Source organism: Larus michahellis, chromosome 10 (assembly GCF_964199755.1).
Source record: "Larus michahellis chromosome 10, bLarMic1.1, whole genome shotgun sequence".
Taxonomy (NCBI): Eukaryota; Metazoa; Chordata; class Aves; order Charadriiformes; family Laridae; genus Larus; species Larus michahellis.
The window spans coordinates 22,335,278-22,349,616 of record NC_133905.1 but is presented as its reverse complement, the minus strand read 5'-3'; the positions used below and the strand labels follow the sequence as shown (position 1 = coordinate 22,349,616).

Here is a 14,339-nt window from a genome sequence, read left to right as displayed (position 1 = left end):
CTTATTTGTACCACTTCCTGAGTGAACAGGAAGTGAACAAAATTCAAAGACTTAGAAGTCTGTCAGTGTAGCATCTTCATTTTTAAGACGTTAAATAATAATATAATGAACAATGTCTGCTTTTTGAGCAGTCACATTAATAAAAAGATAAAGAGGACAACTCTTTTACTGGAATTTGGTATTGAGTAATGCAGGTGGAATGGAAGGTTTGCTGAGTCACATAGTAGCACCTTGGCACAAATATTTTCACCAGAAATTGAAGTGTAAACTGGAGTGGGACTCCCTGAGGGAGGAACACACATGCTTTTTCTACTTTTTGCTATACTACTAACACCAGTAATATTTCAAAATCCTAACTGTGGTGTAATTACTCAGTGCACATAAACATTGAATATGTCACCAAGGAAGCAGGTTGCTTTCAGGCTCTAGAGCTAGAGCTATGTATGCTGTGTGGCTGCAGTACTAATTAGGGAATACACAATCTCATTCCCATGTAGCTAGCTCACCCCTGCAGTGAAGTTGTGGGATTATCTAGCAGGTGGATGCTGTGGGGTTCTTCATCTTTGCCAAAGGCTCCAGGTAAACATCCTCAATGGTAACTCACTATACTCCTTCAAATCCTTCCTTAAAAATTTATTTTTCCTGACATCTCACCAAAATATTTGCCTAGCTCACTGACATAGTGCAAGTGTTTACCACACTAACATTTCTCTTTCGTCTTTTATAGTAATACCCATATATATTAACTATCTGTGTCCACCACCTGTGCCAACAACTGCCTATTTTTTGTTTTGTACTGATGCAGCTCCAAATCTAATGGCACCCTAGTCCGCTATTGGGACTCAGTCATACATTCATACGAAGAATCACGTTAATGACAGCTCCAGCAGACTCATCGGGCAACATTCACACCCCTGCAACGCAGACGCAGCCTAAATGGTCTAAGAGGAATACAGCCTAAAAACCTGTCTTCCTTTCAGTTAAAAACAGTATCAGTCTGACAGTCAAACAATATTTGTTTTCTACATATCCATTATAAGTTAACGTTTCCACAAGGGACAAAATTTAAGAAGTATATAGACAGTTCCTTCATGAACCTTTTCAAGTGTTCATGTATGTTCGGGGGGGAGGGGAAGAAGAAACAAATTGAACATTTTCTGTTCTGCATCAACTTTCACATTTTTATTCCTTGTTTCACTGACAGCCTGAAACCGCTTCTGGTAATCGTTAAAGAGCTCTGCAACATGCTTCAGTATTGAAACAACGCAACTTCAGTCACCCTGACATTTTACAAAACTACAATCCTTACTTCGAAAGATTTGGCATACTTTGCAAATGGTTGGCGTATTACAGGAAAGCACTAAAGAAACAGGTATATATCTGTTTATTGTAACAATTAAAAAAGGCAAGAATGTGCTGCTGTAATACTTTCCCAGTGAAGAAACAGGAAATACAGTGCTAGAGCACTGTCCTTAAACTGGGTCCAGCAAGATACGTTGAAAGCTACTTACGAAACATTATGAGTGAACGAATCAACAATCCTGATAGCAGAGAGGGGGATTACAGCGGTTTGCAAATGGAGAAAACACAAAAACAACAAAATCTGACTTTATAGCAGCAATATTCTCCTCATGACACGAGCTTTCAGATTTTGATTTCAGGACAATAAGCAGTGAAGAAGCTGGCCAGGAGGTCATTTCACTTTATGCCACCATCTCTCTTACCAATGCTTTTAAGCCAGCATTCTGCTAGTTTTGCAAGAATTTGGGAAAACTGAAGACCCACAGATTTTTGTTTGTACAATTTCTAATTTGGAAAAAAAAAAAAAACAACAAACAAAACCAAACCCAACCATAAAAACCCAACTAGCCCCCAAGGTGATGTTAAGTGATATTTGTATGTGAGTTAGCTTTGTTTTTAAGCACACTTAATTGGCTTATGTTTTCTAAGGTTCTGTCACAAGTACACCATATACTCTGTTACAACAAATTAACACAAAAATATTTTCAAAGGCATCTTTTGGATGAAAATGTTTAAAAGTATTTTATAAAAATAACATAAATTACTTTTTTTTTTAAAAATGAACAGCTATAAAATCCACGAACCAAACAACATATAACACTGACACAAGCTGAAATATATTACACTCAAGGCCGGTTAATCACCACAGTGGTATGAGGCTTCAAGTAAATTACTAGGCACTTTTTGCCCAAACAGTAGTCACTCACTCAGTGGAAAAGTCCAACTGACACAAACACCTGAAACATAATTGCTAAAGCTTTCTAATATTCTAAATTCCTCAAAAAAAAGTGCAGATAAAAAGGCAAGGACAAAAAGGCCAGGTATTATGCCACACAGGGCACCCGCTGCTGGACGCTTTCCTTGCATCACTGTGCTCAGCTCAGTTGGAGTTCCAAAAATGGCATTAACAATTCAGCCCTCTCCATCTGACATGGGCATCTCTATTAAGGCTTTACATGTCGGAGCAGCGAGAAGCAATGGCAGCTCCAGACACATGACAAAAGAGATAAAAATTAAGGCTGCAGTGTTAAACGTGAACAGGTACAGAGCAGCAGAAGAGACATGAACCTCGCTCTAATCTGAAAGCGCACTCCATTACTTGCAGAATAGCAGGCAGTAACACGTTGTGCTCCATACCGGCCAATTTGTCATTGTGTGAATGACCCCAACACCACAATCCAATATCCTCAAGATCCCTAATACCTAGAAGCTAAATCTTCGAGCAAACAGAAGAATGTACTGTCATGTGGGAATTTAAGTGCCACTAACATGAAAAACTGTATTAAAATACCTAACATAATGAATAGGAGGACAATAAAGGGCAACTAAAGCAAGAAATTACATGTGTCAAAGTACTTCAAAAAGCATTACTGATATCTGATATACTTACATTAAGTATATTAATATACCTAAATGCATTAATATACTTCATATAAGATTGTATTAAAAGTTAAAAATTTTAGAAAGCATCAGTTTGTGGCATGATTTTAAAGCAGTTTGCTTTTTGGGCAGAAAAGCATAGCACTGAGTAGTCCTTAAGAAATCACGTCATCTCAATTAGGTGCAAAGTTCTCCAGCTGGAAGACCAGGTCTACGGCAGCATCAACATCTGGTACAATATGATCTGGTTCTACTAAACCGGGCTCAAATCTAAAATCTCTGTGGCCGTGGAATACCGTTTCAGTGATGCTCTCCCTGGTATCCAAGGGTACCTCCGTGTGAGGGTTGTAAACCCCGGTACAAACCAGAACAGACCTACAGCGGGCAGCAGCTGCGGACGCTAATTCATTCTCCCAACTGTTGTCTATTTCGTCATCCTGAGAGAGAGCGGCAGATCCACTGCCACCAGCAACTTTGGCCTGAATCCGTGATTTTGAACCTTTTCTGGAGTTCTCTTCAAGGTAGCGGTTGTAAAGGTTAGCACCATAGACATCAGTCATGAGATTATCTCTGGAAATAGAAGAAGAAAGTTTAGTCAGCAGTGCAGTTTTAGTTGTCAAATTTCGATTGTATGAAAGACGTTTTTATGGTTTCGATGTAACAGTTTATTTTATACTTTACATAACTTTCTGTGGAAGTATGGAGATAGGAAGAAATCCATTCCCATAGCTATTTAATCACACCATTTTCATTAAGCATGACCTATGAGTAACTCTGCACATTGAAATTGCAGAGCAGGGCAGGGGGAGGGGAAAATCAAGGATAGGTATTAGCAGTCCATGAATGAGCTGATTGTATTCCCAAACATCTTGGAGATTCTGAAACAGTCTTTAATACAATACAGCTTTATCTTTTTCTATGAAAAGGATTCTATGATGTGACAGCATGCACAGTAGCATATGACCGAGCTTAACGACCTCACAAATAAATTCTAGCTCTGCATTCCCTAATAACTATCATTCACTCAAAGCTTGTTGGTGTTTTATACCAGTAAAGCTAACAAAACAAACCACCCATGCAAATTCTTTTTGTTAGATTTACACAGCCTACTACAAAAATTAAACAAAAATAATAATAAAAAATCCTGAGAAATCTTAGTCGCGTATAAACCACTTTTTGTGCTTCTACAGAAATTACACATAGAAACAGCAAAGTATTATTAATTTTTGAAGATTAGAAACAGCAAGGCTCAAAAACATTACAAGTACATTGCAACACCAAGAACATTAGGTGGTCCTAATGGTGTGAGAAACAAAGCAGTAAGAGTCGTGTATTTTTCATTGCTGATATTTATGTCGCGAGTGATTTCCTGATGAACTCATTAGGCTTATGGTATCTTACCCGACAGCATAAAGAGTCTGAATGGGTTGCTTCCATTGCCTTTCTGCTGCCTGAGCCCTGATGAGGTATTCTGCGTACTGGTAGGTCAGTTTACTGGGTTTGCCCATTAAGGCCTCATATTTCAGCTCTTTGCCAGTGATCTTCTTGTAAATGTTTTCCAAACAAACCATGAATGTTCCATGCCCAAACCTACACAGATATAAAGATAAATCAAATTATATTAGGTACACATAAAAAAGCAAGGCTTTTTTGTTTCATGATCTTTTAGTAATAAATCACATCCTGTAACTATAAAATTTCCCTCCATTTGTATGCACATTTCCACAGATGTTTTACTGAAAATCAAGTACTGATTAGCTGAACAATAAAGACCACAACAAAAACATGTTATTGGCAGAGCGCTACAGACTTACCTATTTTTAAAATGTTGCAATGGTTTGTGTTAGTGTTACTTGCATTTAAGTAGATACCCTACTTACAAAAGTGATGCTTCTTGAAATAATGCCTAGCCCGTGATGTACTCTCTGCAGTGATCTAACAGAACCAGCCAAATTCACAAAGAGGAGGAATGGAAAATGAAAGTTAGAATCAGACAGAAGGAAAATTAATATCTCTTTAAACACAAGAGTATACCAAAGCCCACTTGTAATATGGAAACAAAAACACTTCATGGGTTTCTCTAAAAAACGGGATGCAAAGGAGGATCAAGGAACAAACTCTAATTTTACAGCATGCTTTTGATAACTCAGTTATTTTGATCAAGGTAGAAACAGTGATGATGGGTCAACCACCATGCCAGTAAATCAGCAATTTCAAAGACGTAATCTCAAGGTGAAAAACGCAGTTTTACTTCATTACTGGGTGTGATATTAGGGATGAACTAATATGTATCGCTTGAGAAATACGGAATTATCAAAACCACAGAAGAATAAAAGGTTCTATATACAATAAATAACACATCGTTCTTAAAAAGATCTGCTAAGTAACTTCTAATGCACATAGATTAGTATAGCTGCTCAAACCAGGTATCTACAGCCCAAAAAAAACAACACCAAAACACCGATATAATGAGCATCAGAATGCAGGAGAAATATACGAGGTGCACTAATAGAGAAATTAAATCTCTTGTGGCCTTGAAATCAAAATAGTCTTTTAAGGAAAAAAGCTACAAAGGAGGAGGCAGCTGTAGCACTTTTAAATGTGGTACAGAATTAGCTTTTCTGAATTCTGAGTGAAGCCTTCATTCCCTTTCTCCACCCTGTTTGTTGCTTTATATTAGGAATTACCATTAAATAAGCATAAAATTTTTTCCAGTAATTATTAGCAACAGCTTAAAACAACTTAGTCGTGCCATTGTATTCCAGTAGTGAAGGTAACAGCCTTGACAGATGTAAACTTGTCATACCGTCAAACTCAAATGAAAAAAAAAATGAACTTTATACTGGATCTTTCCCAAAGGACACAACTGAAACTGAGGATCTTGTTCACTGTAGATATAATGGTTGCCTTACACTTGCCTGAAACTATCACACATAGGTATTTTGCCAACGTACTAATTAGAAACGGTCTTTCAATCCAAGTAAGGGTATCTGCCAAGGTCTTCAGCCCAAGATCAAGGCAGCAATCGGGTCACAACAACAACAATTTCTATTTCGGTGTATGTTCAAATTTTAGACTGGGGGAGGAGCGAGGCAACAAAACTATCAAAGAACTACCTTCTATTAAAAACAAAATCCAACAAAACCCCTATCGGAGATCATGCCACCTTGCAATGTGTGTTCTACTTGTTTTTTCTCATGTTCCTTAAAACGCTCACTATGTTGCCCTCAGCTCAAAAACATTTTCTCCTGTCACCTAGCAGGGTCAATTCCTTACCCTACTAGCTGTAGGGTGGAAAAAGAGAAATACCAAAGAAAGACCTAATGAAATTAAACAATGGCCTTGACAATTTTTTCATTTTTGTCTTTCAACTGAGACTCTGAGGCCCTCAGACAAGAACCAGTCTTTCCCCACTTTTCTGGGAACGGGAAACAAAAAGGTTTAGGGCTTAAAGCAGTTTTTATCTTGAGTAACCAACTTCCTGAATGCAATAATGTAGACAGTAATAAGGCAGCCCTTGCTGAAAGTGCATTGCTTTAGAGACCTCGTATTCAAAGCCGAGACCTACTGTGAAACTATCGCAGGCATTTTGTATAAAAGTATTGACTCTGCATTTTACTGAAGAAATGAGGAAATCCAAAATATATCACAATGGACACACGTGTTATAATTGGACTTACCTTGGGGACTGTGCTTCAGCCACCCACATCAGATCCATGTTACATGCAAGTACGGGAATGTGAGGGTCGTTTTCATGGCAGTAGGGATTTCCAGGGTAGCCGCTTGTCAGCAGAACATCTATGATCAGCTGGAGGTTGGTCTCCCATCTGACTGGCTCCCCAAACAAAACAACAGCTACGGGAACAGGAATTACAGACAGAGTTATGGAATTAGTTAACAGGGCACCAAATCTCTGATGCTAAAACTTGGTCTAAAGAAACTGAACAAGTAATTTGATTTAACCATGAACTAATGTAATAGTCACATTAACTTAGGGTTTTTAATAAATTCCATACCCATTTATTCACAGAATATCTCAAAATATCCCACTGCAAAATCTACAGGTTTAAGAATTTTTTTTATTTTTTTATTGGCTAAATTTCTCCATAGCACCATAAAACGTTCTAAAAAACCCCATAAAGTTCTAAATTGTATTTCTATGTCTTTCATACCTTTGTGAATTCCATATTTACATACAGTATTTAAATAATCCATCAAAGATGTTATTTTGTTAATCTTAAAAAAAAAAATTGAATGTTGTTTATAGACATTTTTCTGGTCTCCAGCCATAATCTGACTCAGATTTTTTTAAATCCAAAAGTCCAGTGTCTACTTTCCTGCAGTTCAGAAGAGACGAGGGTGAATACGGTCTGCTGAAACAAGATGCTTCTACTACAACTCTGAAGCGACCATCCTGCCCACCGTACGAACAAGACTGACTGTTGGTGAACATATCAGTTCATTCCTCATTTTTGACAGGAAGGCAACAATAGCCTGTTAAGGGCAGATGAAGAGGAAAGCAAACCTCCCCTGTCTTCTGAAACCTCAAAAACACATGGCTGAAAACCGCACGCGTTAAAAAAATAGCTTTATCACTCATGATACATTCCAAATTAATGATAGATGTCATTAACACGGAAATTTTAGAATCGCCTCAGCCAACTTTTGAAGTGCTCAGCAATCTAGAAGGAAATTCTAATTATAAAGAAAAGTACAATAAATATATTTCACCTATTAAAGGATAGTTGCATGTTAAGTAAAGATAACTGACCCTCAATCTTGGGAAGCTCCACAGCAGAGGGGTACTGCAATAAGAAAAAAGTAAACGTTTTCTACAAGATTAAACATTTACTACTATTTTTAACAGAATTATTTCAAGTATAGCTCCCACAGTTACCTTGTGCAACACTGACAGGAAACACACTCTCTATTTTGGTATATACCTGACGTCAGTTTACTTAGAAACTCATTTCAATTGTGAAGTGAATCTCATGGCAAAGGGACAGCAAATTAGTGTGTTCTACGCTCGCTACCCTCCTACATTTATTTAACTTCCTCTGGCAAGCTATAAAGTTTCAGTTGTTTAATTTACTTGTGTATGAAGGTATGGATGTTTATTTTTTCCACAGGAGTAAGAGGCCTCTAGTATTAACAAGACATTTGAAAAACAGGTTTTGAAATGTATTTCAAACACTCTACGAAAGAAAAATACATTGTCTAACACATAATATATTTGCTAGACAAATAAGAGTTTGTACTTCATGATTTACTCCCTATGGTGGCAAGTACATTAACAGTTTCTTGAACTCCTGCATCCGCATGGTTGAGAAGCAAAGCAAAAGATGACACAACTGAGTCAGGGATTCTGTGAACCACAAAGAATTTCTTGACAAATCCACTCTACGTACTGACCCTGAATATGTACAATACACGCATGTATTTACTGTGTATGTATTCACTTATTTTTGAAATTCTGCACAATTCAGTTGAAACCACACTGTATGTACTGTTAGTATATTTAAATAATAGTATCAACAAGCGAGGGGGTCCTTTGGAGAAAAAATAATTCTCTACAAAGCATTAATTTACAATACAAGCAACCTCAAAGCCTAGAAACAACACCAAGACAACCCTATACTGAAGGAAAAAGCTTATTTTATCTTCCACATATCTGAGGAAGCTAATACACCTTCCAAGACAGATTTTGAATTAAGTATCTGTACCAAATTATAAGGTTTCCCACAACAGTAAGTTACACAATCAAAGATTAGGGTAAAGGATTACTACTGATAGCAAAAAGTCTATCGTTGTTCTTGAAAATGCTGTAATAAAACAAATAAAGTGGAAAAGCAAAGTCACAATACAATGTAAGAACAACAGCACTAGACACGTAGTTTAAATATTGACCCCTATTACAGAATGTCATCTAATGAGCAAACAAAGAATTTTAAAAGAAAAAATACTCACCAGAACATTGGGTCTCCTGTCATGGTCAACTACATCTAGCAAAGGGTGTTTCTCCCGCAATGTTTCAATGGTAATAGGCTGACAGAAACCAAGGCTGGGAAGATACCAGTTAAGGATACAGAACTGCTTATATTACAAGATTTTAAAAATCGGTAATTCTATGTTAACAATTTTAACATAAGCAGTTTATCTGGTAAAGCAAATTTAGGAATCAAAGCAACATATCAAAGACTGACTTTTTCTTCTGTGAGATAAAAAGATGATCATCCCATTATTTATAAATGGGAGACCCATGTGTCCGAAATCTTAACCAGAAATTATACATAAATCTTGCTCAAAATATGAGATGAAAAGCAAGAGCCACTCCAGACCTCCAATACTGCAAGATCATCTTTACATAAGCACAAAAAGGCATTTATCTGGCAGCAAGACAACATCTTGTGTAATTATTACAGGAAAGAAATATGACCCAGTTGAGGAAATAATACTGTCTCCACAGACTGTGCTTTCCTTAGGCCGTTACGGCTGCAAAGGTATTGCCAGATAAACACTGTAACCCTCCATCTCTGCGAAACGGTGGACTGACCCATCAGGTTTAATTACTCTCTACGAGTAGTTAAGATAAATAGCAAAACACATCGGAAAAGGAAAGGACCAAAAGGGAAAGAAATAACCTCCTGATTTGCACAGTACTTCTCTTAAATCCTGATTTAAACTTAGTTAACAATAGGTAATCAAAGTACAACTGCTCATTTGTGTAAAAAGCGGTTGGGATGCTACTCTCAATACTAAGGTGACGTCTTACAACGCAAATGAAAATAAGAACTACTTAAATATATCAGTTATGCAAACTAAGCCACCTGATTTTGTATTGGAATTAACATCACAGCCATTCGTAAAGTTATTTTAAAATAAAAGTCTATCCCGTATGAAAATGCTATCTAACGTAAATACACTTCTTATATTTCGTATTCAGTCTTGCAGTATACTTTTCTTAGCCATACCTAACAAATTTTGACAGTTAACTGGAACGTTCCTTCAATAACTTTTTCCTCATCTTTGTATTTGAAATAAAGCTTATACTTAAAAGTCGCATATACATTTTTTACAACTTATTATTTACACGAACTTTGGTTAAAATCCCAATAAAGGAGGAAGTGCAGAAGGGAGTTACTGGAAGCATGAGCGAAGATTATGCAAAGGTTAAGGTCATTAAATTACAGTTTGAAGCTTTGACACCATCATTACATCAACATCATTTAAGTTCTTTTTGGCAGTTAGTGTAGAAGCGGCTACTGAGCTAAAAGTCAGCTGTGATAATAGATAGAATGCCACGCTCTCATCCTCGAGAGATGTGCTCCCCTTTGTGCTACAGTGCCATTTACATACAAATAAAACAATAAAAAAAAAAAAATCTTTCTCTTTTTTTCCTTCCCCATTAAAAACAGATAGAACGAAGTGAAGCAAATATCAACACACCAACCATTTTCAAAACATAAATTTGGCATCATAGTAAGAACTACCATTGCCTATTACTGGATGTATAGTGTTGAAATATTAGTCATCCTTTGATCCACAGGATCCCCTGAACTTGATTAAGGAAAATACAGTTTGCAGTTAAGCAGCAGTTTGGTTTGTTTGTTTTAAAGATACTCTTGAGCAATATCCAGAAGCGGTCCTTGTCCAGATACAAGCACACATTTTTCATGGTAACGTTTGAACATCCGCAGAGGACTGTGTGACATCATCACCTGATCTTGTGAAATCTGTTTGGGATTTAAAAACAAAAGGAGTCTGCTGGTTTTCAGATAAGTTATTCGGATGTAGATTTTAATTAACAGGTGTGACAAATTCTATGAATTACACAACGTATCATTTTCTCAAACCCTACCATATCATTTTCTCTTGAGTTTCACAGACCACGTAGTGATAATATGCCAGAAAAAAATACATTCCTGACAAAGCATCATACATACCCCTTTCAGCTGCCAGAATTATTCTATTGAACATGAACACAAGGTTTTCTCTCCTAGTTTTACAGAATTGCCAAATTCATTTAGAAAACAAACAGGGAAGAAGAATCATAAGTACCCCAGTTCTAACTGTGGTACCTGCGCTAGACTGCAGTATTGATTTAATTGTATGGGAAGACCTTCACTTTTTAGTTTACGTATCCCATTGCTTCAATAGTTATAAAAACAGTAAAATTACTATCCTGGAAGGATGCTATTATGAATTGCTACCTATCACCTTTACAGATCTTAAAAATAAAAAAATAAAAAAAATATATTGAGATCTTATTTTACCCATGACACGCAGGATTTTATTGATACAGATATGCTCACATCTGCTGGCCCTTACTGAAACAAAAGGCACTGCAGAACGAACTTTATGGCTTTATCTTAGTAACGCTCAAACACAGGGTCCAACAGTGGAGAAGTCCTACTGCCTGCAGCGCCCACAAATCACGGGGAGTAAGGTTTTATATAAAATAGAAGCAGGAAGGTCCCATCTTGCACGTTATTACAGAGGACACTCAGCTCGCTAGAGCAGTTTCATATTATTGGCACACGCTTTCGTTATTCAGAAGGAGAAGGCAAGATTTATTCCCACAATAAGAACGTTGCAAAGACCATTACCATTGTTCCATTACCATTGGAAAAATCAGTACTTTTACCAATGGCAATACCATTAGCTTTAGACAGCATTTTTTATCATACCTCCAGCAAAGCATTTCAGAGAGCTTAAGGGCAAAAGAAAACTGATTTAACTGAGCAGCATTTAATGGAAGTTAATACATTTGACACACTCACCGTAAGTAAAAAGCTAAATAACTAAGATTTAAGCTACTCACTGGAACTCCCAGCAGATGAGACAACTGATCAGCTTTTTTCTGGCGAAGGCAATCTCCTGCATTGGTGACGAATACTACAGGCACCAAAAATTGTCCCTGAGAATTCACTAGCTTTTGAAAGGCTGTTTTTGCAGCAGGAATCGGAGTCTTTCCTCGTACCAGTACCCCATCGATGTCAAAAAGAAAACCAAAGGATGGCAGCGTGTTGAGCTGTAAGAAGGAATTGAAAAGAAAGAGTACGTCAGTTATGCCCTTACTTAGGCCCATTCGATAACGCTAACAATAGCTAACGCCTGGTGAAGAGAGACGCCTCCGTAGAGAAGGAATGGATCTTTAACTTTGTGCATTTTCATGTGCCTTATAGACATATTCATACACTGCAATACCTACTGTGACAAAAGAGCACTGCGGCTCCCATTTCCTTATGCATACACCTTGCTTTCCACCTTTGTGTTCCTTGTTCCACCTTGCTTTTTGAGTAGTTCCACAACATTTCAGAAGACTGGGACAAATTGAGTTAAATTGGTAAAAAGGGGTACAAAATACATGCTGCTGCGCCAGCGAATTGTGCTTTTGATTGATTTATCCCCACCTTATTTCACAGGTAATTTCAATGCATAGAATACTAACAAAAAAGACTACTAACAAAATAAACAAAAGTCTCTTTTTCAGCAGCAGGTAGGTCTTGAATGCAAATGTTGTGCTTGGCTCGGTTTTAGATACTAAAACTGTCCCTACTGTCACTTACACTTTTCTGCTCCACAACCAGTGTTGACTACAGCTGGGTGTCTGTTGTGCTCCTTAAACATCGCTTCAGCTGATTCTTAAGTTTTATATACGGCAAACTAATGCCCATGGTTAAAGGTAGCACCTCCTTAAACAAAGATGCTGTTTGAGTTACTAAAATTTATCTCACTGCCTGCCTTTGAAGAAGTGAACTGGCTGTCAGGAGCCCAGAAAGGGAGCGCGGGGGTAAGAGGGGGTAAGAGAGATGAGGAGGGTGATCAGCCAAAGGCGTGGAGACAGAGAGAGGACCGTTGAGCAACGAAACCGTTACTAAATAAGGCTGGAAAAAGACGGACCAAAAAGGGTCTATAATCTAAACACCAGTTCTCTCCTACGCCTCAAATGGAATCAAGGGCTCTTGGGATTTATGATCCCCTCTTTCAGTTCATCAGGAGGGGGAGATGAAGCGCCAGGACTGACCATGATGGGGAAAACAGGCGCAGAGACGGATGCGGGACAGGCTTTGCTGTTCCAGCTGTCTGAGGGCAAACCAGCCCACTGCTCTCCCCGGGCAGGGAGAAGGGCGTTTTGCCTACTTAAGCAGCACTTTGTTCCTCATCAATTATTCACCTGCTGCATTTTGCCCGCAGCTGGGCACAGCACAAAGACAGATGCCGCCCCTGCCATCGGGAAGGTGAGGGAGCTACAGACACTCCTCGACACACTGGCTCTCGCCGCTGCCAAAACCGGGCACACAAATGACATTTGGAAAGCCAGGAGTCTGAGCACATTCCCCGATAGAGCCCAGTTTAATCAAGCCAACACTTCAAATGTATTGCAATATTGCTGACTTTAATTAGGCAGTTGGGTTTTGTGCAGTTTTAAACGCAAGTACCCCCTCGAAGCGCTCTGCTTTCTCCCCTCGACAGCCGTCAGCCCTCTCTTTGACAACAGAAACCCTGCAGCCGCTGTCTCCAAGTTGTCTGCGACAGCTTCATCGGAAACAACCCCACTGCTCCCCAAATGAGCTTGCAGGCTGGCTGATAAGCGTACGCTAATTATCTCAGGCTTCGGGGACTGGTATGGGAGATTACTGGAACTACGCTGTAATAGTTTCATAGTAAACACAGCTTTAAAAAAAAAAAGTATTTCGTTAAGCATACAGAGAAAAAAAGAAGTGAGAAAGGAATTCTCACTTTACACATTCTGTGTATCCAACAAGTAAAATAACGAAATTAACAGCTATTTTTTCCCTTTTGACGACAAGGGCACCCTCCCTTGGCGACAAGCTATCCGCAGGGCGGCAACAACAAAGGGGGGGGCCGGAGCCCCGCGCCACGGCCGCGACAGTCGCCGGTTCCTCCTTTGAGACAACACGCCGCAAAAGCCGCCGCCCCCCCCGGGGATGGGGGGTGCTCCGGGGCCCTGCGGGGAACCCTGGCATCGGCCCCCGGGCGAGGCGGAACAGGGGCGATCCCCGGCAGCAGGACCCGCCGACCCGGGCTCGCCCGCCGCCGCCCATGGCCCGTTCCGGTTCCGCCCCGGCACCCGCCCGCCCTGAGGGACCCGCCCGCCCTGAGGGACCCGCCCGCTCCCGGGACGCATCCGCCGGCTGCGCCCCCCCCCCCCCCCCGCCCCGGGTACCTCGCTGCTGCCGCCGCCCGCCGCAGGCGTGGCGCGGAGCCCGCTGAGCGCCTGTGTCCGGGGCGGGCGCCCCGCGGGGCCGGGCCTGAGGAGAGCGCGGAGCAGCGGCAGCGCCCGCCGCATCTCGGCCGGGGCCGGGCTGAGGGGGCTGAGGCGGCTGACGGGAGGTTGGGGGGGGGGGGGCGGCGCCCGGCACCGCCCGCGCCCCGTTTGGCGGGACAGCGCGCCCCGCCCTGCCCTATGAGCT

General features: G+C 40.0%; 1 protein-coding gene across 1 annotated transcript; it reads right to left on the bottom strand.

Moving 5' to 3' along the window:
* Positions 1–1,159: 1,159 nt before the first annotated feature.
* On the bottom strand, positions 1,160–14,285 carry LOC141749477 (haloacid dehalogenase-like hydrolase domain-containing 5). Its single transcript, XM_074603033.1, has 8 exons — positions 14,093–14,285; positions 11,723–11,932; positions 10,522–10,634; positions 8,869–8,962; positions 7,673–7,706; positions 6,582–6,756; positions 4,303–4,491; positions 1,160–3,471 (listed from the first exon to the last, which is right to left on the bottom strand). Exons 1-8 carry the CDS (start codon positions 14,213–14,215, stop codon positions 3,075–3,077), a joined length of 1,335 nt encoding a protein of 444 aa, XP_074459134.1. The 5' UTR covers positions 14,216–14,285; the 3' UTR covers positions 1,160–3,074.
* Positions 14,286–14,339: the final 54 nt, after the last annotated feature.

What these genes read in the sequence shown, in the direction of transcription:
- LOC141749477 (XM_074603033.1), bottom strand. Translation starts at nt 14,215, where the DNA reads ATGCGGCGGGCGCTGCCGCTGCTCCGCGCTCTCCTCAGGCCCGGCCCC. An exon ending in CTCATCTGCTGGGAGTTCCA is followed by an intron (nt 10,635 to 11,722) that starts GTGAGTAGCTTA and finishes AATCCCAAACAG; the next exon opens with ATTTCACAAGATCAGGTGAT. An exon ending in CAGACTCTTTATGCTGTCGG is followed by an intron (nt 3,472 to 4,302) that starts GTAAGATACCAT and finishes TTCTATTTCCAG; the next exon opens with AGATAATCTCATGACTGATG.